We start from the raw sequence: 26,401 nt of genomic DNA, 5'->3' as shown, positions 1-26,401 counted from the left end.
TGAGTAGATAGATAATAGACTGATAGATGATAGACAGGCAGTTGAGCGGGCAGCAAGACAAGCAGACAGACTAGCAGGGTACTAGGTAGTATAACTCAGAAGAGTTCCTAACTGACATCATAAGTTTTGATCCCTTTAGCAAAAAAAAAAAAAAAAAAAAAAAAAGAAAAAGAAAAAAATACACACACACACACACACACACACACACACACACACACACACCAGGATCTGTCACTTTCACTACTTCCTACAGATGCCCTTTGCTCCCTACACAGAGTATGGTCCTTAAACAGTGACACATACTCTGAAGAAAGTTACAGTTGCTTATTGGGATATACCTTGATTTTGCCTATGTGCTAAATAGCCAAGAACAAAATCGTCCGTTTCTAATGCTTTGTTTTGCTTTTAAAATATTACATATAATTGTGTATAATATGGAACATATTTGGTTTTTGTTCTCGGGTCTTTACACACAGCTCCTAAGGCCTTTAAATTTTTAAATAAATTTGGCTTACAATGAGCTCCTTCTGATTGTACCTTATATTATGCCAGCGAGGTGGCTTAAGATGGGACCTCTAGATAGCCTTGGATTGGAACCAGTTTCCAAAAGGGCCAAGTGACTTCAGGATTTGATATGTTATTCCTGTTCACTGACTCTGGGGAAGACTGGCTAGAGATTAAACTATAGCAAATCGTTTAATCCGGGGGTAATGCTACATGCCTTTAAAATCAGCTCTCTGGAGGCAGAGGCAGGTAGATTCTGTGAGTTCTGGCAAAGCCAACATAGTCTGAATAGCAAGTTCTGAGCTAGCCAAAGCTACATAATGAGACTCTTGTCTCAGAAAAACAACAACAACAAAAACAAACAACAACCAAAAAAACCCTTTTGAACAGCTACAGAATGGGTTTCAATGCCGGGGACACCCCATATGCTGAGAGGATACTTGCCTCCCAACAATTCCTATGTTACCTACATCTGGTTATCTATCTACAGCCATCCCATCCATACCATGCAAATGCATGTGAGGCATTTCCCAGAGTTCTATCAGCCATTATGGAAAATGATTGAAATTAATGAGGAAGTCATGAGGACGCCTGACTCATACATCTGTGAGAAATGTGAGAAGCCCAGACATGTGAGGAAAAGCACAAACAAGGCAGGAGAATGCTCCAGGGGAGCAACTGGTTAGCATGTCCCGCTTACACTAAAAGGAAGGCAGGGGAGAGGGTGTATGTAGCTCTGGTGTGGAAGACTTACTTCAGCCTGTGCCAAGACCCTGATTTTCATCTCCAGCAGAGAGAGGGCAGAGGGAGAAGCCTAGGAATGAGCCTTTAACTTGTTGGATTGGACCCTTACTCCAGGCAGATAATAGTTCAGCAGTAAATCGATTGTAGGATACCCAGCAAGGAACCACAGAGAAAAAACACCCTGAACACCCTGTGTCAAGGGTATCCCTTTTGGGACTATAGAGGAAAGTATCTTTTTATCAGAATATATAAACAGAGAAAACCCGCAGCCTTTCCCCTGGCTTGTCAGTGGAAAGGGGCTTTGAAGACATACATGTTTTTAACACATTTCTAACATTCAGATAGTTGCCCTGTTCTGTGACCTAGAGAAATTTTGCACCTGAGCCAAAGTCCTGTAGGCAGATGAAGAAAGAGAAGAATGTGCCTTTCCTTGTAAACTGGGAGAAGGGTGGGAATGTCTTGTCTACTAAGCCTTTGCTTGTTTCAGGAAGATTAGTATTATGAAAGAGAACTCTGATGACCATGCCCAGACAGGTCTCAGAAGGCATTGGGTTTCCTGCAGAAGACAAGGGCTCATCCTGGAAACGACTTGGTAGACCACCTGGCTTTTTCAGTAACCAAAGTTCTGTCCATGTTGTTTATGTCTGTTTAATTAAGCATATCTTCGATATGACATTCCTTATCAAATTCTAGTTGATATTCTGTTGTATGAAAAATGCCTGGGTTTTCTAATTGGTGGGAGTGTAAGTTGTCAGGCTTCCCTCTAACTAGAGATCATGTGGCAGGGACTTTGATACACCCTCTGGCCCACGTGTGGTAATAAAATCCTAGAGGTGAGGCTGCTGGGTCAGAGTAGTGCAGCTGCAATTGCTACAATGTTAAAGATTGCAGCTGCAAGTCCTACAATGTTACAGATTACAGCTGTAGTTCCTACAGTGTTACAGATTGCATGTGAGGGTCCCCCCTCACAAATTCATATGCTAACTGCTTAGTCTGTAGTGGTCCTATTCTGGGAGGTTCCAGAAGCATTAGGAGATGGAACCTCACTGCAGGAAGGTCATTTTATGTATCCTTGATACCTGTGCCTTGCTCAGAGTCCCTCCCCTTCCCTGCCGCTGCTTCCTATCTTCTGTGATGTCAAGAAGCCTCTCTACCATACCTTGCCCTTGCCACCACCCAAGTGTTTTACTCAAGTGCCTGGGGCTGAGCAAGAGACAGCATGCAGAATATTCCTTTCCTTTTTGGTGGTTTGGAGACAAGATCTTGCTATCTAGCCCAGGCTTGCTTCAAATCGATTAAGTAGACCAGACTGGCCTTGAACTTGCTGCAATCCCATCTCTGCCTCCCAAGTCTGGGACTAAAGCCATACTCTCCTTACCTTTAAGTTTTTAATCTTAGTTGGCTTGATCAAAGCCACACAAGAGAAAGTAGAACAGAAAATTAGTACCAGGAATGAGGGCATTGTTGTGTCTGCCTCAAAATGTCATTGTTAAGCTTTTGGAACTGGTTTGGGAGCCGCATTTAAGTTTGGAGAAGCAGGGTAGTAAGCCTAGGATTCAGTCAGCAACTCATTGTGGGTGATTTTGAAGACCTCAGAGGACCACAATGCTGATAAAAGCATGGGCAATCCAGACAGCTCACAGCTTTCAAGGTAGAAGTGAGGGCTCTATTAGAGACTGGATTGTAAGTCATCCACATTCTATCTGAAAAAATACTTTGTCTATACTTTGTGTCCTATGACTGAGGCTGGATTTAAAAGTCACAGTGTAATTAACTGGGTGGAAGAAATTGCAGAGAGCATACATACTACTCAACTAGAGGCACAGAAAATGCTGGACTCTTTTTATCCCAGTTAGTAATGAGAACTGGGGACCCAAAGAAGCAGAAGATTTGAAAATGTGCAGTCTGGCCAGAAAAAAAGAATGAATAGAAACCTAAAGACAAGGAGGGTGTGGTTGTTGAAGACAGCTACTCCAAAGCCACAAGGAAAACAAAAGCAAGAAGTCACATACTTTTTACTGAGACAATAGGAAAATCACCTTGAGTTGCTTAATAACTGTTTCTCCCTATCACACATACCCAGTTTTATCCCAACTGAAAAGATGCTTTCAGAAGACAGCTAAGGTGTTCTCTCAAGTTTGGGGTCACAGCTTCACAGGTGGTAGTACCCCACTGTTCTCTGTAAAGATTACTGCTTCCTAGCACCATGAAGGAAACTCCCGCTCTCTTCTCTCTGGCTAACACAGTGATGATCTTAGCCAGGAGGTGGAGTAGAGCCCCGCCTCTCACTGTAGTTCTGATTCCTCCTACCCTGCACAGTCCCTGCTCCACCATCTTTGTTTACAGCCCACTGTGGTTCCTTTCTCTGGCAATAGGTTGTGTGTACCTTTTGTCCCTTTTCCTGTGACTTAGCCTTTTTCTCGAATTGTATTGGCATTTACTATGAAAATTATCTGCTTTTTTTAAAAGAAGTATTATGAATATTTTCTCTCAGCCTGTCACTCACTTGAATTTTGCCTTTGGTTTTGTGTACGTGTTGTGTGGAGATTCTTAATTTTCCAATACTTAAATTCATCCAATGTTTTTATATAGCTTATGAATGTTGGGGCCACATTTAGAAAAAATTTATTCTGATATTATTCTTTTTAATTATCCCATTACCCTCCCCCCATTATTTAAACATTCGTGGTTCATCTGGAATTTACTTTGATGGATATCAAAGTTGGTGCTGTCCATCAGGATGACAGAGGTGTCTAACTTGCAGCCACACTGATTTCCCAAGGTCATGTACTAATGTATGCCTTTTTCTCCTGATTAAAAAAAAATTCTCTTTGGGGGCTGGAGAGATGGCTCAGTGATTAAGAGCTCTTCCAGAGTTCCTGAGTTCAAGTCCCAACAACCACATGGTGGCTTACAACCATCTATAATGGGATCTGATGCCCTCTTCTGGTGTTTCTGAATAGTGTATTTACATACATAAACCAAATAAATAAATCTTTAAAAAAAAAAAAAAGGAAGGAAAAGTCTCTTTTAGGACATGTAGTCCTTCAAAGTAGAATTGCCCCGTTAGTATCAGCACTGACTCATGTTTATGAATGAATTGCCCTATTATCCTTCTGTTCCAGAGTTTTCTGGCTTTTCTGTGCAGAGTGACTAGTGGGGACGTGTGCATGTCACAGCACAGTGTGGGGCTTAGACGATACCCTTCTGGAGTCAGGTCTTGCCTTCTATGAAGCTGAAGCAAGGTGTCCCTTGGTTGCATACTCCTGGCTGTCTAGTACAGGAGCTGGTGAATGATTTCCATGCCTCTGCAACCCTTCCACATCAGAGTGCTGGGATTATAGATGCTAAAAAGTATGTGTGCGCATCTGTGTGTTCTCGTGGAAGCAAGTACATGTGTATGTGTGTATGTGCATTTGTGTGTATCCAGAAGGCAGAGAACAACCTTGGATGTTGCTTTCAGAAGCAATCTACCTTGCTTTTTGAGATTGAGTCTCATTGGCTTTGAGCTCAATGAGGCAAGGCTGAATAGCCAATGCACTTGGAAGTTCTACTATGTCTGGCTTTTTTATGTGGTTCCTGGAATCAAACTCAGGTCCTTATGTTTGCACTATCTCATTAATACATATTTAGTTCACAGCTTGGACACTGTATCACTTTGCTACTCTAATCCTAGTTTTTATCATTGGAATGCCTCAAATATTAATTCTTTGTATGCAGTGATATAAGATAATAGCAATATATTGGCTTGTGTTTTCAGTGCTAAAAGAAAAGTTAAATATGTGTCACAGCTTGTACCATTCCATTTGGATTCAACTTCATGTTTTCAAATGTAAGAGACCCCTAAGCAACCAGGGTTCTGTTGGGAGCAAGAGCTGTGAGTGGGGCCTCTGCCTGCTAACCCTCAGGCTGGTGAGTGTTAACCTGGACTTGACTCACATCACGATTTCCTTCCGAGTCTGCTCCAGCATCATGTACTGGGTCCACTCCTGGGTGTTCTCATATGTCTTTGACTGATCCACAATCTTCTGGAACATTGTCCTTTTCCTGAAAGACACATCCGTTTGGTAAAGAGATCCAGTACAATGAGGCAGCAAGCAGCTTTAAAGGTGCACACCTTTAATCCCAGCACTCAGGAGGCAGAGGCAGGCAGAACTCTGAGTTCGAGGCCAGCCTGGTCTATAGAGTGAGATCCAGTATAGCAGGGCTACAAAGAGAAACTCTATCTTGACTGTCCCCCCCCCTCTCAAAATGAGGCTACAGATGGGCTGATAACGTGGGCTGTTTCTGTTGGGGAAGTTATTAAATTCACAAAGTTAGCAAACCAACCTGGAAAAACCCCAGCCTTGAAATAGAGACTAGGTTGTAGACTACGTGTCACTGATCTATGTGACTAGGAAATCTGTTTCCCCCTTGCATGGGCGGAAGAGCGTCTACCTTACAAGGGCGATGTGTTTGACCTGCAGCAGAACAAAGATCAGTAGGAACTATGGCATTTGCTACTACAGCGGTTGCTACTGTGAAAGTGAGGAGAAACACCCACTTAAAATATAAGGCCAGGTCTGTGGCAATGATCGCAATGTCCATCATGTGAATCGCATGCTCGTGCTGCCGGCGGTTCAGGTTCTGAAAGATGTTCAGGCTCTAAAGAAAAGAATTAGACAGGGTTTGAGAAGTGGTGCTGAGAACAAGCTCACTCTTCTTCCCATGGCTACCTGAAGTGATGGCAGACAGTGCCGGCCTCAGCCAATGGCAAGAAGGCTGCCTGAGAGCTGGGCGTCACCCTACCTCATCTCTCAGCAGTGTTTTGCCAAACTCCAAATGATGCCTTTCCAAGATGGAGGACCCATGGAGCTTGGCCAGGGGGTTCTGTGATCTAAATGAGAGAAAGAGACAGACAGACAGACAGACAGAGAATAAATGAGAATATCCACATAGAATGGGCAAGATGGAGATAAAGGGCATTCTAATCCAGCCCTGACATCTAATTCTGTAGGCAGTTGCCGAAGGGGAGGAGCAAGAAGGATCTTGCACAAAATAAAAATGAAGCCATGGGCAACAGGAGATGAGGGGCAGATGTCAAATATTCCAACTCTGTCTTCACCTTTCTTCACAAGTGACTGAGTCCCTTCTGGGTCATAGACCTTTTAGACACAAGCATATATATGCAAAGTCACATACTGTTTTAAGAGAGCTATCTATCCCCTGGACACACACACACACACACACACACACACACACACACAGTGGACTATGTTTGGAACATAGCCAAGTTTTAGGGGAAGTCACTGAATTTCCATGAGAAAGAAGTGTTTGGGTTTTTGCTTTAACACTAACCATGCTGTGCTTAGCACTTAGTCCTCAGCACTTAGCACAGAGCCCTACAGTGTAAAACATAACATGATGCAGCCTAGGGTAGGGAGAAGACATGGGGAGGCATGAATTCTAGTGCTTAGAACGTCTTACAGGTCCCTGTCCTGAGTGGACTCTTGGTGTTCTCATGTGTCATGAGTGAGCTACTTAGGTTTGTGTGTGTGTGTGTGTGTGTGTGTGTGTGTGTCACTTTGACACAAGCCAGGGCCATCTAGGAAGAGAGAACCTCAACTGAGAAAAATGCCTCTATCAAATCGTCCTGTGGGCAAGTCTGTGGAGGCCTTTTTATGATTATTGATTAATGTGGGAGGGGCGAGCCACTTGGGATAGCGCCACCTGTAGGCGGGTGGTCCTGAGAGGTATAAGAAAGGTAACTGACTGGAAACCTCAGGAGCAAGCCGGTAAGCCACACCCTTCCAGGGCCTCAGCTTCCGTTCCTGCCTTGAAGTTCCTGCCCTACCTTCCCTCAGGGATGGACTATATAACCCCTTTCTCCTCCACGTTGCTTTTGGTCATGGTGTATTTTATGGCACCAGAAACCTAATTAAGACCCTGAGGTAACATGGGCTCCACCTAGCTCAAAGGTTTCAATGAAACTGTGTTTCAAAGACAGTGCCTCAGCTGGAATATAAATTTGGTTAGGATGCAGGCCTCTTTTTGTTTTTTTAAATGTAGCTCATCACCTCATACCAGGAACATTACAAGTGCAAGGTGAATGAATGAACTTTTATAATTCCTCACATGTTGGCTCAAATTAGTTCCATCCCTAAGACAGGGAAGAGGAGAGCAAAAGAAAGCCCTATTGCTACAATAGCAAACCATCACTGCCTTGGTGGTGTTAATAAAATGCACCTTCTTTTGTCTCTGAAGTTCAGATAGCTAATGTGGGTCCCAGGATGCCCTCCTTCTGGAGGCCCTGGAAGAGAGTCTCTGTGTCCCTTCCCTCTTCCGGAGCATACTCACATCACATTCTAACATCTTCAAAGACAGCAAATAGAATCTTATCTTTCCTTAGCTTCCTGCCTCCTCCTCACCAGGACCCTTGGGACTGCGGGAGCCCTGCACATCATCCTGGTTCATATCCCAAGATTCTGGACTCAGTTACAACTGAAAAGTCTCCTTCTGAGCATCAGTCAACATTCCTGGGCTCCTGGATTTGGGACGTGGACATCTTTGGGAAATTGTCCATTCTTTTACTATAGGACTGGACCTAGACCCTAAGAGCAAGAAAAATGGAGGCTCAGGACAGCGGGAGCCTATCTCTGATAAGTCAGTCTTGGGGTAGTACAGACCTGGGTGATAGATTTGGGGTAGGGATAGAGGAGTATAGGGAGGAGAGAGATAGAGGAGTGAGGGCCCCTCAAGGCCTGACTTACTTCATCTGGTAGAGGTTGTTCGTGCCTCTGTGGTCAATGTCATGACAGAAAGCAGCAGTGACCATGGCCAAGGCCTCCAGATCAGTGAAGTACCGCTTCAGCTTTCCTGTCTGGAAGGATATTAGAGTCTACATCACCACCATTTAGTGGGATAGAAGCAAGGCAGAAAGACAGGTAGATAGGGCAAGACTGGGACCCACACATGTGAGTCTCTGCTTGTCTTAGTTCTTTACACAGTATCTCATGTATCCCAGGCTTGCCTAGAACTCATTTTAAAAGTATTGCTCTCTCTCTCTCTCTCTCTCTCTCTCTCTCTCTCTCTCTCTCTCTCTCTCTCTCTCTCTCTCTCTCATTGTGTGTGTGTGCACATGTAGCACATGCTCACACACACTTGTGTACCTGTATGTGCCACAACACATACATGGAGGTCAAAGGACAACTTTTGAAATCTGGCCTGTACTGGCTGCTTTTGTGTCAACTTGACACACACGAGCTGTAGTTATCACAGAGAAAGGAGTCTCAGTTGAGATCCAGCTGTAAGGCATTTTCTCAACTAGTGATCAAGGGGGGAGGGCCCAGCCCACTGTGGGTGGTGCCATCCCTGGGCTGGTAGACCTGGGTTCTATAAGAAAACAGGCTGAACAAGCCAGGGGGAGCAAGCCAGTAAGTAACATCCCTCCATGGCCTCTGCATCAGCTCCTGCTTCCTGACCTGCTTGAGTTTCAGTCCTAACTTCCTTTGGTGATGAACAGCAATATGGAAGTGTAAACTGAATAAACCCTTTCCTCCCCAACTTGCTTCTTGGTCAAGATGTTTTGTGCAGGAATAGAAACCCTGACTAAGACACGGCCAAAACAGCACATACACACCTGCACATACACACACACCAAGTACACCACACACACACATACTATACTGCACACACACAAACCACATATAACACACACACACCTGCACACACACACACCCCACATATACCACACACACACAGAAACCACATATAACACACACACAGAGAGAATAGAAGGGGGAAACAAAGGAGAGAGGAAGGGAGGAGATGGAAGGAAATGAAATGAAGAAAACTAAATTTGAGCTAGCTGTCATTGTTGCACTGGCCTGCCAGAACTCCTGCTCCCAAACCCTAGTGCTTAGGCATTGCTAGACCTGAGCAGAAAGAGTGCAGACAAGAAGCCTGACCCCAGAGGGATCTGACGACGGGCCCTGAGGTTTCTGAGTCAAAAATATTGACACAAACATACCAAGGCCACCCCAAAACACAGTAGCAATGTTTGTCATGGTAAAAGATTAAAAAGCAGCCTTCATATCCAGTATGGTGTTGGGAAAGAAATGTAATTACAGTCAGGCCTCAGTATTAATGGGCTTCCTATTTGTGGATCTAACCAGCTGTGGATCCAAAAGATATTTTTACATTAATTTCTAGGGGACTGAGGGTGTGGCTCAGTAGAGTACTTGCCTAGCATATAGGAAGCCCTGGGTCCCACCCCAGTACTGTGGAAACCAAGGATGGTGACATACTCCTCTAATCCTCACCCTTAGGAGGCGAAAGCAAGAGAATCAGAACTTAACGCCATCGTGACCTACATAGAGAGTCCAAGGCCAGCTTGGGCTACGTGAATCCTGCTTTTTACAAATTATTTTCTTGTTGTTATTCCCTAAGCAATACAGTAAATTGTGTGTGTGTGTGTGTGTGTGTGTGTGTGTACTAAAATACCTGTTTAGTGTTTCCATTACATTAGATATCTTAAGTAATCTAGATGTTATTTAAAGTACCCAGAAGGAGCCTGGCATGGTGGTGCATGCCTGTAATCCCAGTACATGGGAGGCTGAACCAGGACAATCACACCATCAAGGTCAGGCTGAGCTGTGTACCAAGACCTGAATATATAGGAGGCATAGGTTACATATAAATGCTCTGCTGTTTTATATAAGAAACTTGACCATACACAAAGTTTTGGTTTTAGGTAGCGGTGAGTTTGGACTACATCGATTTGTCTGGCTCTCGGTGGATCACAGGCACACACCTGCCCAGGAGCTATCTGGATTTGAGAATGGAAGGCACACACACATTGGCTTCTTTTTTTAAATGCCTTGGCTACTCAAGGGCTTGGCAGTTCTAAGCCTCCCAAGGCTAGCACACTCTTTCCTCCTCGTTCAACACTTTCTAAATCTACTTTTAACTTTGTTGTCCTATTACCTTCTGTGAGGTCCATTGGTCTTTGCTTATGGGCAGCCCTTCTGGGTGCTGTTTTCCCTTTACTCCAACTTTCAGATAATCTTCCCTCTGCAGCTCTAATCTAATCATCCCCCCCCATGCCACCCCTAAGTCATGAGGATTCTGCATGTCCTCCTTACTCCTGTGTTCTAGCCCAGACAACTGGAAGGGTCCACCCATCTCACTTTGCCCAGCCATTAGCTGCTGGCATCTTTACTGATCAATCAAAAACCTATTGAGGACAAGGACTTTTGCATTTGGAGATGAAGATTCCTGATTGAATCAAAGCATTAGAACTAATTTCCAATACCCTCCTCCCATACACATGATTGCAAAGGAAAACTGTTTTGTGCAATTATATTATGAATATATAATTATATTATGAAAAAATAAAATTATGAATAGATGAACCTTGTAGGCACTGCGCTAACTGAAAAAAATCTAGGCACAAAAGAACAGATACTTTATGATTTCAATTGCAGCAGTATCTAGAGTAGTCAGGCTTACTTAGAAGATACAGCGGGGTTTCCCAGGAGCTAGGAGAAATGAGCATTACTGTTTAATGAGTACAGAGCTACTGTGTGAGAAGGCAAACATTCTAGAGATGATCATGGCAAAGACAGCTCAACATTATGAGTGTACTTAATGCCACTGGACTTTAGTGGTCATTTTCATGTTTTATATAGTAAAAAATGTGTTTTTTCTGTGCATGAGTTTATACAATAAAAGAAGCTTGGGGCTGCAGAGATGGCTCAGCAGTTAAATATAATGGCTGCTCTTCCACAAGACCTGAGTTCAATTCTCAGCACCCATGTGATTTGAAACTCCAGCTCCAAAAGATCTGATGCCCTCTTCTGGTCCCTTTGGGCACTACACATATATGGTACACTTGGATCCACACAGACAAAACCACTCATCCACAGGGAAAACATAAATAAATCTTTTTTTTTTTAAATCTGATTGTCATATATAATGGAAGAACATAAAAATGTATGATATGTATATTTTCAAATAAAATATTATAGATTGTTTCATTGTTCTTAAAATTAAATGGCATGTGTGTTCTCTCTGTGTTACAAAAAAAAGGAAAATTTAGTAAGATTTGTACACTTCTCTATTCCTGAAATTTTTTGTTGTTTGTGTTTTGAGAGAGGCTTACTAGGTGGCACAGGATAACCTGCTCTGGCCTCCTGAGTGCTATGGTTACAGACTTACCACTCCCAGCTTATTCATAAACCTCTGTTTTATGTTGTATCCCTTCTGCAATTCTTTTTTTTTTTTTTAACCAGTGCTAGAACTTGAACCTCCTAAGCAAGTACTCTGTCACTCACCTACAGTCCCAGACAGAACCTTGCAATTCTAAAAAGTCAATAAATAAAAATGGCCGTGCCGTGGCTGCCAGGCAAGCCAGTTCCCCCGACCCCACAGCCTTTCATACCATCAGCAAGGAGAACATGGTCTGTCCCACGTTGAACCCATGCCTCCAGTTGTGGTAAGTGATCCTCCGGTAGCCTTTGCTCAGCGAATACATGAAGCGCACCAGGGCCTGTGAACACACAAGGCCGTGAGGCATCGTGTACCTGCCCAGGGTAGCTAAGTCCTCCCTCAGGAGACCCAAGGTCCTCCAACCCCGTCACTGACCCAGACAGTGGGAGGTAGGCACAGATGCAGAAGCACCCGGAAAGTTCTATGAAAGCAGGTGTTAGAGCCAAGGAGACCAGAGCTGCCCACATCCTCCACAGGTTGAGCTTCACCAGTGATTTCTAAACATGCCAGGGGTGCAACTGTCCTGAGAGAAAGACTGTTTAATCCCATGGTCCTCCAGCTGGAGTGTGCTTCAGAATCACGGGAGGTCCTTTTACAGTCAGAGTCCTTAGAGCTGGTACCACACCGATGTGCCTGAGTCTGTGTGATATGTGGTGCGTGGTGTGTGGTGTCTAAAGTGTATTGCTGGTCTGAACAGTGTCTTGAGTTGTACTGATGTAGTTTGGGGCAACACTTTGAAAACCACGACTTTAATCAAAGTTTGAGAGGTTTGGGGCACCAGCCTCCTTCCCATAATGCCTCCCGCTGAGCACCTTTGAAAGGAATCCTGCAATGAAGGAACCTGTTTCCAGGAATTTAACTAATATCTTCCACCCCCTTGAGAGCTTCCGGGTCCCAATCCAGAAGAGCAGTGCCTTCTCTACCAGAGGACTCAGACAGGCTCTCGACACAAACGCTACATCCCAAATGCAGACAACATTCTCTCTCAAGGCCAGTCTGCACTGTGTGCTGAGCTCTGCGCTAGATGATGCCACAGAGGGAGGACTGGGGAGCAGCCCTGGGCCTCACCTCTTGCGGGATGTGGAACTTGTCCACCACTTTGAGCTCATAGTACATCTGTATGCCGCACTTCACCAGCTCCAGCTCTGTGAGGGGCAGGTCACTGAAGTGAAACTTGTTGATTTCATATTTCTCGGCATCTGGAAGTTCTCCTTGCTGCATTGGAGTGAAGTCCAGTGATTAAGGAACACGATGTGCTCCTGCGCCCCTCTCCCAGGTCTGCCGAGGAAAGCCAAGCAGGGTAAAGGGATGCTTGAGCCCTATTGCACCAGGGTTGGGCTGCTTACCAGGATCTCAGCCAGCTCCTCCTCCTCGCATTCCCACGGCTCTTTGCCATACACCTCTCTGGTTTTCTACCATGTTCCAAAACAGCAGAGAAAATACCATAGGTTATTGCCTCAAGAACCCAAGGAGACCTTCACACCCCGCTTTTCCTTTGGTCCCTCCTTGAGCAGAAGCGCCCGTTCTGGAGCCATGGAGACGGACATTCAAATTCAGGGTGTCACTGTCCAGCTGTGCTACTGAATGCCTGAATCTTAAATGGGGATAATGAAGCCTGTAACTGATCATTTGTGCTGGGCGCACGCGTGTGTGTGTGTGTGTGTGTGTGTGTGTGCATGTATGTGTGTGCATGTGCATGTGCGTGTGCATCTGTGTTAGAGATGAAACCCAGGCCTTGCCTGTACTAAGCAAGCACTTTAGCAAATACAACACCCTCAGGATTTTGTGTTGTGAGACAGGGTCCCCACTGTGCGGTCCAGGCTGGCTCAGATTTGCTGGCCTGCAACAATCCATCTTCTGAGCTCAGCTTCCCCAGTGCTGAGACTACAGGCATGATCCACCACGCCTGGTTCTTGTTTTTAAACAGAATATGTAAACTAGTCAGACATGGTGGAACACACCTGTAATCCCAGCACTCAGAGGCTGTAGACTTGGACTTGAGGGCAATGTAAACTATATAGGGAAGTTCAGTGCAGCCCAAGCTATACAATAAAATCATCTCTGAACAAACAAAAGTACAACTAGAATAAGTACGTAAATTATTGTCACAGTAGCACTATTGTTATTTTGTAGCACTAACAATATTGCTATTTATGTTTTTATTATTCCTAGTGACTGAGAATAATAAAGATCTGGCCATTTCATTTGATTTGCTTTCCTTTGCTGTGTGACCTGAGACAGGTGCCTTCCCTCCCTGGACCTATTTTCTCCCTGTGCCAGATGAAGCGACCCAGTTGATTGTTTGGGATTTCTTGGTCCAGAGTGGAATCTGTTAACTCCCAACTGGTTCATTGAGCTTACACATCCTTCTGGTCCACAGATGCATCATTTGGCTGGGATTATGGCCTGAGTCAAACCACAAGGCACTTCATCTAAAGTTGCTGTTTTCTCCTGTGGATTGGCCACTAATGGATAAGAAATCATCAAACTTTCTCTGGCATTGTCTAAGACTAAGGACTGGCCTTTTGCTGGAGACATAGGTCAGTGGCAGAGAGATCAACTAGCATGCCCTGGGTTACTGCATAACCTTGGCATAGTTGTGCACACCTGTAACCTCAGGGAGAGGCAAGAGCATCCAAAGTTCAAGGACATTTTCAATTATAGAACAAGTCTGAGGCTGGCCTGGGCTATGTAAATTTTTATCTGAAAAAAGCAAAGAAAAGAAAATGGTGAGGCTAGGCATGGTAGAACACACATGTAACCCCAGCACTGGAAAGCAGAGGTAGAAAGACTGGCCAGCCTGAACTAGTTATACCTCCAAAAACATGTTTCAACATGAGGTCTTGGGATCTCAGCTGGGTATCATATCCCAAACCAAAGTAACTCAGTTTGTTGGGTCTTGGTTTATTTAACACCAACCCTCCCCCTCCAGGAACAATAAACTACCAGTCCTCACATACCTGGCTTCCCATTCAGGATTGCACCCCTGATACATGAGCACCCAGCTTCTATTTGGACAACTCTCCCAATGGGGTACTCACCACCTCCTGAGACACCCATTAAGAAAGATCACAGAGAAGTAGTTCATTTTTCCCAACAAATATTAACTGACAACTCATCTCATAATAATTTGAGGTGATTTGAGGTGAAGTTTTTCTCATCCTTGGGGGGGATCGGGGGGCTTCAATTTTTTCATCTCTGCACCAGGTAAGAAGTGCTTCCCTGCACCCCTGACCGGGCTGATGCGTACAATGCCTCAAACATATTCCTGGATGCTGTGTAAACTGTATTTTGTTTTGAGACAGGATTTTCTGCAGCTCAGGCTAGCTTCAAACTCACTATGCAACCAAAGATGACTTTGAACTCCCGACCCTCCATCAGCCAGATGCTGTGGATGAAGGTGTGCTCTATGCTTTAGCCTGTGGGGTACTCAGTATCAAACCCGGGGTTCCACACACACTAGGCAAGCACTCTGTCGCTGAGATGCATCGCCAGCCCTGAATTACAAAGTGGTGTCATTATGGGGAAACTTCCTACTCTCTCTGAACCACCACTTTGCTCACCACATGGGTGGGTCCTATAGTGATCTTACAGAAGAGAGACTCTAAAAAAAATGGATCCTGATCCCCAGGGTGGCCAGATAAAGCCTCCTGCCAAAGTACAAGCTGAGACTAGTTGCCCATCTCTAGTACCAAATCAGTCTTGATCCCAGGGGAAAATGGTCTATGGTGCTGTCAGACTTCCAAGACAGAGGTGACAGAAGTTTTGTTTCCTGGGCAGCCCTTATTGGCTTGTCTCTGGTGATCACCTATCTATCCATTTAACCTTGAGGCCCATCAAATCTCTGTGCTACATGGGAGAGAACAGGGCTGAACCTACTCAACCCAGGCTCTGCCTCATGGGCTTCCTACATGGCCTCTGGCTGGCACATCTCTCCCTGTCATCCTCCACCACAGTGTAAACAAGCAAAGACCAGTACGCACCAGGATCTGCTGGATTTCATCATTATCACACTTGACGTGATATTTTACGATGTCCTGGAAGATATCCTTCCTGTTCTCAAGTTTGTTCATGGACTCATAGGTGTCAGGGTTTAAGACTGACCATCCCAGAAACTGAGTCAATGACTGTAGAGAAAGAAAGCGTTAGAGATGGTGGCAGCCTAGATCCTGATGCTGACTGAGGGCAAGACTGTTGAGACCTCGGTTTTCTCAGCTATAAAGTGGGTTTTGCAAAAGCTGTGCGTGGCAGGCGGGCTGTGGTAAATAATGGGGGTGAATGCATCTTAAGTGAAGATTTACAAGTAATGATGTCACGAGTGGCAATGTGTGGAACAAGCAGGATGTATGGAGAAGTTCTGTGCTCTCTCAGCAGTTCCCGGGTGACCATAAAACTGCTCCCAATAGTGAAGCGCAGAAGCGAAGGAGCGTGGAGAAAGTGGCTCTCAAGGCTCCTCAGGATTACGGCCTTCCATCCCTCACCCCAGACAGCCACACATGAGGTTGCACCACACAACTCTGAAGGGCAGCCTTGAAGCTGGTGGACACTGAACCCCATCATCCAAGGGCCACCCTGCATCCCACACCTCCATGAGGGTCTCGTCCATGTCGTCAAAGGGCTTCCCATCTTTGCGGTTGTAAAACGTGGCCACGCCAACGATCTCTTCCTTCTTGTTGACAATTGGCATGGAAAGCACGTTTTTAATCATCCATCCAGACTCATCCAGGGGCTCTTTCTGTAAGAGAATGGCAGGGCTGCGGGCTCCGCCACTTCTGTGCAGCGCAGATGGCAGGGTTAGGCTCTGGGCTACGGCTGGACTCTAACGGCCTGGCTCAGCTCTAAGAAGACAGAACTTGGATCTTGTGTGGGTTTAGCTGCCTACAAACACTGTGAACTCCCTAGCCTAAGAGCTATGGTCCCCATCCCCAAGATGTCAGGGCTGTCATGGGCCAGGCAAGGTGTTAGATGCCAGAATCAGAAACATCTCAAATAGGGAGTAGCCTAAACAATGCTCCTGGGTCAGAAAGTGCGGAATGTGCGTGTTTTGAAGTTAAAAGTGTCCTTGGAATTTACCCGGTTACCATTGTCTCCCTCTTCCATTATAATGTAACTTGGTTCAAATCTCCACTATTCAGTCTGCGTACCTCCCCCCAAAAATAGGCAATCCTGCTATATTCTAACTCTCTGGAGAGAGAAAGAAGAAAGAGCTATGGCTAAGAGATCATATAAAAATAGCTTACCTGGAATTCAAAAAAGTCCTCTGCAGGCGCATTCATTATATTGCAGATCTGCAAGCCAGGAGGGGAAAATGCAACGGATAAGAGCTGAGCAAGAGCCTGTAAGCCCTGCTCCCTCTTCAGAACCCAAGTCCTTGCCCAAGGCGGTGCGCTGTCCTCATCAAGTGGACAGATTCCAAATGCCTCCGGCTTATTAACTGAGGTTACCAGCTAGGAAAGGTCACCTGGTAGATTTTATTTCTTTTTGTTACATCCTAGACATTTCTAGGTTTGGAAAAGCTAAGGGTACAGCTGTCATTATTAATAACTGCATAGCATTCCATTCTGTGGCTCTTAAGCTAAGTATTTGGATATTCAGGTACATATGCAAGGTTGTGCACATGTGTGTGAGTGTGGGCCCATGCATATATGTCTGTGTATGCATGCATGTGAATGCACATATATGTGATCGTGTGTGCACATGTATTCATACACATACACATGTGTATTGTATGTACGCAAGTGCATGTGCATGTGTGTACACACATGTATGTTATTTTCTTTTGGGGATTCAATCCTGACTGGCCTGAAATTTGGAGCTAACCTGCTTCCGCCTCCTAAGGGCTAATGTTACACGAAGCTCCTTTAAATATTTCTGGCTCAGTTACAGTGGAGTTCTGTTTATTTGGTAGGAAGGGATTCTTTCCTTGGACTGTAAATTAGATTAAAAAACAAAAAGTGTTTCAACTCTGCTTCTATATTGCTAGGTTTCTCTCTTGAAGACAAGATCAATGCGATCCCGCTCTGTACCACTGGCAATGGGGCTGCATAGTGTGCATGCTGCACAAAGACATCTGGCTGAATGCCGAAATCCAGCTGTGGAGGGATTTCTTCTTTCAGGTCTCAAAAAGTTCCCACATGTGCTGGCAACAGCCCTACTTGTGCATTGACTGCAGAAACAGGCTGCCTGGTCTCAGATAGCAAACTGGGTGTGTCCTTTCTAAGCACTGTCCATCAGATGCCCTTGCTCCTTCCTCATTATCGCTCCTAATCCAGGGGCATGCTCCAGTCTCTCCCACAACCTTGCTAATCTGCTTCCGGCTGACATAGCTACTATAGCAACCATCCAGGCAAACAATCTCCTCCTTTATTGTATATTCTCTACCTCCTCACTGACCACCATTCCTCAGTTGCCTTCTTGCTGCCTTTGCCTCCACTTCACTATCAAATATGTTTTTAATGGGTCTGCCAAGGGCCTCACGCTGTGGTGGGACTGATTCTTCCTCACCAGATCCCTGTGCTACATACTTTGGTCTTTCACACTGCTTCCTTGGTTACCATGGCCCTGCCTCTCCTGTGTCTCCAAACAGTTTTGACCTCTACTATTTGTCCTTCACAGAATCCTCTTCCTCTACCAGCTTTGGAAACCATGGCATCTCCCAGCATTGCACCAGATGAGCTCTCCCTTGGAGCTTTAATTTGTACCTGTGGCTTCCTGTACTGCCTAATCCTGAGACTCCCCATCTCTACACTCCATGATGTGAGAACCATCTCTTCATCCCCCTGCTGGACATGTCCCTGAGAAATGTCTCTACTTCTTGTTGAGTATAGGTGACTTATCACTGGGTATCCCAGCTCAGCAGCTGTGATGTTCAGCGGGTCCAGGAACATGAGATCAGCTCTGACCTGTATCTTCTCTGCCCTCTGGCTTAATCACCAAGTCTTGCTGGCTTTGCCTTCTCAGTATGAGATCTGACCCTGTATCTCCTCTGCGTTTCATTCCTGCTGAAGTTGTATTAAATGAACACATTTATCTAGGGTCTGAATTAATGTCAGTACCTAGTGACTGTGTCTGTTGGCCTTCATTGAGATTAGAGTTTATTTGTTTGTTTGTTTGTTTGAGAGTCTCATTTAACTCAGGCTGGACTCCAACTCACTATGTAGCCAAGGATGACCTTGAACTTCTGATCCTTTTGCTTCCACTTCTTGGATTCTAGGATTTCAGAAGTAGACCACACCGGGATTAATGAAGTACAGAATGTCATAAGTATTGACAAGCACTCCATCAGCCTCATGACATCCATCCCCTGCCCAATTCTTTGAGATCCTTATCAGCTCTTACTTGAACTGTGCCCTTCTCGGTTTGCCTCCAGTGACCTGCAGATTAAAGTCCCAGCCTTCCCCCACAGCATCTAAAGCCCACTAGATCTGAATCCTTCCTCCCTCCTGAGCCTCCTTGAAATCTGTCTTCTTGTCTCAGACCCTAAACTTCAGCAACACTAAGCACATACAGCGTGTTGCTCCTGACCTCTGCACCCAGCTCTGCAAGTCATAGAGTCTGGATATGGAGGGTCCCCAAAGTCATGGGTAACATGAGACTCTTGCTCACCAATGAGACCCTGCAGGGAAGTAGGAGAAACTTTTAAGAGGTGAGTGGGCCTAGCAGGTACTATTTCATTTATTGGAGCACACCACTGAGGGAATATTGGAAGCCACACCTCATTTCCCTGTCTTCTTTTGGCTTCCATACCACTGATTTGCCACAGGACACATAATGCTTTGCCACAGGCCAAAACAGCACATAGAGGTGATGTGTAACTAGCAGACATGACCCTGTTCTGGAACACAGGAGACAGCACACATCACTCTATTCTATGACACTGAGTGGTTGGGACATTGTTATGGTCTAAATGTGGGGGAAAATCCCATACAGGTTTTCGGGATTGACAGCTTGGTCCCCGGCTGGGCGGGGCTACTCTGGGGCCTAGCTAGAGGAAATAGGTCACTGGGAGGTGTTTTGTCATAGCAACAAAATGTCTGAGTAACACCAGCAAGGTCAGAGATAGCAGACTGGTGCTCTGCCATGTATGTGGGTAGGAGGGGGAGGCTGGGAATGGCAATTAAGTCTGGTGTAAGAGTTCGTCCCTAGTATCTGGGGAGCCTGGGAGATCAGTTAATCAAGACATTGTCCCTGACATATTTACACAAGTTTCTATTGTCAGGGACACTATACGCCTTTTCATGTAAGAACTATTTCTCTATATTTGCTATTTCCAGACACATCCGTGACCTACTCACTTCTGTGGATCAGATGTTGAGTGAAGTAGAGAAAAACAAAAGCCTCTGGCTTGGAAGATTCACACTAACCCCATTTTCCTTGTTCTCTTGAATAAAACTATCTGAACCCCAGATTCAACCCTCCCCCTAGGATATATCACTTACCAGACCATGTTGAGCCACATAAGTGGGGAGACCGCTCACTAGAGCCCAGTGGTCAGCAGGTGGGTTCCTGCAAATGCCAAAGACAAATAAGTAGTGACTTTCAAGTCAGGGACTGTGCCTCCTCATTTTCGGGTGGCCCGGCCCCTGCTCCCATTCACTGCAGCTGCCTCATCCCCAAAGGCTGACCCGCCACATACTGTGCATTCTGAAATGGAAAAGAAGCTTCATGAATAGAACATTTTCATGACTGTCCATGAGGATGAGCACTCCAGACATTGATTACTGCTGACTGCAAAACAAGATGCCCTGTCTCCCCTCATGAAGGGCAGAGGTGGTAAGTTCCTGCCACGGACTGAGCACAAAGCTAATACTCTACTGTTTATTTCTAGGGGAAGCAACACTACAGATCCTGTACAGTTATGTGCTTCAGTCAACAGTACATATATGTCACATATATGTCAGTAGTGCCATGGATCTACCTCTCAGTACAGCATAGCCTCTTTACCATGTATTGGTACTAAGCCACTTGGCAATATGCCTTTCACTTGCTCCCTTCCTTGAGGAGACACTTGACTTTATTACCTTTTGCTTGGTTATTTTAAGAAAAAAATGTATACACGTAAGAGAAAAATACACACTAGTCATCATTAGCCAAGCATGGTGACATACACCTTTAATCCCCACACTCAGGAGGCAGAGGCAGGTGCCTCTGTGAATTCAAGGCCAACCTAGTTTACAAAGCCAGTTCCCGGACAGCCAAAGTTCTGTTACCCAGAGAAACCTTGTCTGAACAGCCAAACGAAACAGTAAAACAAAAACAACCATTATCAGGCATTATCAAGTGAACACTGGGCTGGAAAGTCAGCTCAGGGGTTAAGAGTGCTTGGTGTGCAATAATGAAGTCCTGAGTTCAGAACCCCAGAACCCCGTGAAAGGCCTAGTCTGGCTGCACACACCTATTACCACTGAAGAGTGAAGTATGGGGACAGGAGGGTAACTGAGGCTTGCTAGCCTCCAGCCTAGCTGCATGTTCAAACAGAGAGTGATAGAGAAGGTCACTCGATGTCCTCTGGCCCCAGAATGTACACATGTACTCACATGTACACACACACACACACACACACACACACCAGAAAGCAAACATTTCAGAAATTCTACACCAGTCAAGAACAGGTGTCAGCACTTTGGAAGCCCCAGCCCCTGTCAACCACAGCCTTCTCCCTAAGCCGGGAGAACTTCTTCTAGGGTAAATCATGTTACCTCTCTTCAGCTTTCTACCACCTGACTCTACTCCCCTGTCCTCGCCAACCTGACCAGCCTGTTTTTCAACTTCCTTTAGAAGGAATTATTCAATGCTCGTTATTTTGTTTGGCTTCTTTTGCATGGATGCAATTTCCTTCCTGCCACAGTAGCACAATTCTTCAAGTTGCATGTTGCTGGTCACCTTCTGCCTCCATTCCGGGTTCGAGATCATGGGACACAGCACTGCTAACTCAGCGCTGCAGATTGTAGTGTCTGTCTTGGAAATACTGAGTGGCAAGATGTCTATTGTTCTAATTTCTAAAGTAGAACCAATGTATGCCCCAGCCCTGGTTGCTACCTCTTCCCGACTCCTGGATTACAGCCCTCCTGTAGGGATGGAGAAGACCATCACTGCGGTCTTCCTTATCTCAATGTGTTTGCCATATGGTTGCCGTGACGGACTTCCTACTCATATCTTTCTCTTACTTTCCTGAAATGCTTCTTTTTCCTTGGTTTAGAATTCTCTGTAGACTTGATGGGATGCAGTTACCTATGTCATAAATATCTCATTTTATACCATGACATTTTTTTTTTACACTTTATAATAAACAAGTGTCCTGGGTATGCTCAGCAATTTCCACCACTGACCTGTGTGGTCAGTAGAATATGGGAGAAGCTGAATATGTTTTTTATTTATTTGGGGTGGGTGGGGTGGGATTTAAAACAGGGTTTCTTTGCGGAGCCTTCCTTGGCTGTCCTAAAACTAGTTCTGTAGATCAGGTTGGTTTTAAACTCAGAGATCCACCTGCCTCTGCCTCCCAAGTGTTGGGATTAAATGTGTATGGCACCACCATTCAGCTGAGTATGTTATTTTTTTTTAAAGACTTAACTTTTGAAATGTGTGTGTGTGTGTGTGTGTGTGTGTGTGTTTAAGTGTATGACATATGTACAGGTGTCCACAGAGACCAGGTCTCTTCTTATCCAGCCAGGCAATCTTTGTCATCTAACTTGAATAAGTTGCTTTCTCTTCCCTGTAATAGTATTAGTGAGTCTTGCAAGAATCAAAATGGCAGCTGTTTTACCTGCTTTGGGCCCCACCTAATGCTAATCCTTGTAAGAGGGACCCAACCACACACCCCAACTGGCTGTGGATGAGTGTTGGGATTGCACCCTAAGTCTCAAGGTTGCAGTATTACAGCAGAGCCCAGCCTATCTTGACCTATTCAAAAGTTGGTATTAGAGACAGAAGGCTTTCATCAAGCCTAAACAGGTGACACAGGAAGGGCCAGGTGGAAGGAGCAGGTGACTGATGTCTGAGCCTGATGAGATATACTACATTAATAAAACTCTGGGGGCGGGGCTGGGGAGACGGCTTGTGGACTGTAGTGGTAGGTGGAGACTGGATCCCCAGAGCAAGCTGGCAAACTCTGGGGTCAAACTCTAGCCTCTCTCTATGCACACTCTCACATACATTCACACACATGTGGACATGTATTTACACATATGCATACACACATGCAAAAAACCTGAGGAAAGTTGTGATGTGATAATGTAAAAGACAGACAATGAGTTTTAATGGCTGTGAAGCTAGGAAATGGGTTAGAAGTGAGGAGGGGTGGCTGTGCCTGTAATCCAGCTATTGTGAGGTAGAGGCAGGAGGATCAGAACTCAAAGGCCACCTTCTGCTATATAGCAAGTTCCAGGCCAGCCTGGGCTACATGTGAACCTGGTTTGTTTGCTTATTTGTTTTGTTGTTTTAAAGGGAGAGGGGAAGGGGAAGAAAAAAAGAGTTTAAAAGGAAAATAAAACGTTTAGAGAGTGGCATGTTGGAAGAATGTGCATTGAAAAATTAAAGAAGGAAGATTGTGCCCAGGAAAACTTAGATCCAGATGTGGTGCTACACATCTGTAATTCCAGCACTCAGGCAGGAGGTCAGCCTAAGATAGTGAGAGTTTACTTAAAGTAAAAGAGGAAGAGGAGGAAAAGGGGAGAGGGGGAGAGGATGGAAGGGAGGGGGTCAAAGAACTGTTACTTTAATTACTTTATTTCATATGTATTTTATATGTATATTTTCTCTCTCTCTCTCTCTCTCTCTCTCTCTCTCTCTCTCTCTCTGTGTGTGTGTGTGTGTGTGTGTGTGTGTGTGTGTGTGTGTGTGTGGTGTGCTTTAAAACCATGGAGTTAGAGATGTGTCCTGTGGGTGCTAGAAATTGAATCCAAGTCCCCTGGAAGAGGAGTCACTTCTGTTAACTACTGTGGCCCCAGAAGCGGTGTCTACACCAGCAGGAATGCACCGGAATAGAGAACTCAGCAACAAAGGAATGTGAGATAATTTCTCACCTTCAACCAGTAAAAGGCAGACAAAAGGAGTATTTAGGATTTGACCTGGGGACCAAGACTGAGTCAGCATTTCTGGGTATTGCTACTGCTTGGGGATTAGGGCAGCACATGTAAATCCCTTCAGCTCTCTGGCTTTGCAGGGAGCATGCAAGCTGGTAAGGTGTGGCCCTGTCACAGAGCCTAATTTCAGTTTACGGAGCTTGCAATTAAACTGAGAAACTGAGCCTGTCTCCAGGTGGAGTTCTGGGGTGTGGCTCTAGGAACAGGGAGGGATTCTGGGAGATAAGGAGACCTCAAAGAATATATCTGGAACACTCTGCTGACCAAAGCAACTCAGGCCTATCCCAAAGGAGGTTGTGACTTCTCTACCCCTAAAATAGTCCTCCACAGCACCCTCAGCATCCTTTCCTGCCCAGTTCAAGACCCGATATTCCTTGAGGCGAGTCTCTTTCTTTCCCAGTTTCTTGCTCCACAGAGTGGTTGAAAAGCCTCAATTTGAGACCTTTGATTCTTTTCTTATTGGAGGACAGGGCAGTCATTGTCTCTTAACACTGGCTATGGGTCTGGGACCCCACCTGATACATAACCCAGCTGAGGTGTCTTTGTTCAAGCTCTTCCCCCTTGGGGACCTGGTTCCAACACCTTGCAAGTTTCTTGGTTCCCCCTGCTCTCTCTGCCTCCAACCAAGAACATGGAGGTTTGTGGTTCTTCAGGAGCCTCAGACTGAAGGTGTTGGAAATAAGACTGTGATAGAAGTAAGCCTGAGGGCTGGAGAGATGGCTCAGTGGTTAAGAGCACTGGCTGCTCTTCCAGAGGACCTGAGTTCAAATCCCAGCAATCACATGTGACTCACAACCATCTGTAATGAGATCTTATGCCCTCTTCTGGTGTGTCTGAAGATAGCTACAGTGTAGTTATATACATAAATAAATAAATAAGTAAATCTTCAAAAAAAAAAAAAAAAGTAAGCCTGAGGATTTTTATGTCTGGAGATGAAACTTACGGGATGACTTTGATGTCTTCTTTGCCATGCAGGATGTAGTCAATGACCTTGTAAAAGTTAATTTCCTGGAAAAAGAGGAAAATTATTCACGATGGGGGCAGAGCTTTGGCAGAAGTGCACCATGGAACTAGACTGATTCTTTCTTCTCCTTTCCTTTTTATTGAAACAAGAGAAAGAATACATGGAGTTTACCCATGCCTAAGATTCGGCGCCTCACTGTCATCTGCCCATTTTTGTTTTTTTTTTTTTTTTTCTTTTGTTTGTTTTTTTCAAGGATACCAAGTTTGCTCCTAGCTCCCTCTAAGGACAGCTCTGATGCCTTCCAGTGCTCACTGTCCTTAGCAATCCTCATAGAGGGTCATAGAAGGTCGTAGAACCAGCTGCAGGTGGCTCTGTTCCTCTTGCTCTCCACGGAAAATTCCATTACCTTATCAGGTCCTCTGTGTGCCTAACTATAATGGGCAACTTAGCAACTGTCTCACAGACAAGAATTGAGATGCAGGAGAGGGAAGGACTACTGTGTAGTGAGACAATGAGCCAGCACCAGAGCCTGGGTCCTGGCTAGCTCAGAGACCCTTTAGCTAGATGACTTAGGGAAGATGCTTGAAATGGAACCTCAGTGTGTCTATCTCTATTGCCTGGGACTCAGCTACTCAGATAATGACCACCCTACTGCCGTTATTGAAACAGTAACATTTATTTGAAACAAGCATTTACTTGCATTTATTAAGAAGCATCTACTCCACACTTGGGTCTCTCTCTCAGCTATGAGACCTCTTTTTATTTGAAAAAAAAAATGACGTGAGTGGACTGGAGAGAACAGTGGTTAAGAGCACTGATTGTTCTTCCAAAGGTCCTGAGTTCAATTCCCAGCAACCATATGGTGGCTCACAACCATCTGTAATGGGATCCAATGCCCCTTTCTGGTGTGTCTGGAGATAGCTACAGTGTATTCGTAATAAATAAAATGTAAATTTACATGATCAACTAAAATACAGGAGTCTGGATAATTTGTTTGTTTGGACTGGAGGGCGCTGTATGCATATGTTTGTGCTGGCTGGTGCATGAACCTCTGTGGATGTTGGAAGGCCAGTAGAGAATGCAAGCCCAAAGGAGTTTCTAAATACTCTGCCTACCCTCTCCTTCGTGGTGGCATAGGAAGTAAATACTGAGCTATCTCTTTAGCCCATTGATTATACTTATATTGTATCATATCATATCATGTCATATCATATTTTATACATGTGTGTGTGATTTACTTGGAGTGTGTATATAATTAGGTAAGTATATGTGTGTATACCTTCATGTGCACGTATTACAATGAAGGTGGGAAGATCAGAGGACAACTTGTAGGGCTTAATTCTTACTCCAGGATCAAACTCAGGTTGCTGAGCTCAGAGACATGTGCCATTGCCTGCTGAGCTATCTTACCAGCTCTGTTGGTTGTTTTTTGTTGTTGGTTTTTTTGTTTTTTTTTTTTTTTTTTTTTTTTTTTTTGAGACAAGATTTTTATGTAGTCTTTCCTAGCTGGCCTCAAACTTGACGTGTAGCCAAGGTTGACCTCAAGCTTCTGATCTTCCTGCCTCGACCTCCCAAATGCTAGAATTACAGGCACACGGCACCACCTGGCTCAGGAATCTGGATCTTGAATCTGGCTTCCACAGAAAAGCTACTGAAGGTTCACATTCTCCATCTGACAAAGAAATAGAGCTGGGACAAAGGACTCTGTCAGGGTCACAGTGCATGGGGACGCACTAGTCATGTTCTCAAGGATGCCTGTCACATCCATGAATCTCAGCCATGGGACTTGAAAAAGTTCTGTGACAACTCCAGGCCTACTGAGAGTCAGTTATTTCAGAAGCAAAAAACAACACACCCATGT

General features: G+C 45.0%; 1 protein-coding gene across 2 annotated transcripts in view; it reads right to left on the bottom strand.

Annotated features, from left to right (window-relative positions):
- The window catches only part of PDE6A (phosphodiesterase 6A), a gene marked incomplete at its 5' end in the record, with an annotated part of 62,419 nt that overhangs the window by 14,745 nt on the left and 21,273 nt on the right, over positions 1-26,401 (bottom strand). For both annotated transcript variants that reach the window (XM_080920447.1, XM_080920448.1), the window contains 12 exons: positions 5,188-5,295; positions 5,792-5,892; positions 6,037-6,124; positions 7,998-8,107; positions 11,669-11,776; positions 12,565-12,711; positions 12,843-12,908; positions 15,480-15,623; positions 16,082-16,231; positions 16,737-16,784; positions 19,935-20,001; positions 24,520-24,584. In XM_080920447.1, the coding sequence (XP_080776573.1) occupies positions 5,188-5,295; positions 5,792-5,892; positions 6,037-6,124; positions 7,998-8,107; positions 11,669-11,776; positions 12,565-12,711; positions 12,843-12,908; positions 15,480-15,623; positions 16,082-16,231; positions 16,737-16,784; positions 19,935-20,001; positions 24,520-24,584 (1,202 nt within the window). The remainder of the gene's footprint in view (positions 1-5,187; positions 5,296-5,791; positions 5,893-6,036; positions 6,125-7,997; positions 8,108-11,668; positions 11,777-12,564; positions 12,712-12,842; positions 12,909-15,479; positions 15,624-16,081; positions 16,232-16,736; positions 16,785-19,934; positions 20,002-24,519; positions 24,585-26,401) is intronic.

The sequence above is a fragment of the Micromys minutus genome (assembly GCF_963924665.1).
Source record: "Micromys minutus genome assembly, chromosome: 8".
NCBI lineage: Eukaryota > Metazoa > Chordata > Mammalia > Rodentia > Muridae > Micromys > Micromys minutus.
This window is presented reverse-complemented; position numbering and strand designations above follow the sequence as displayed.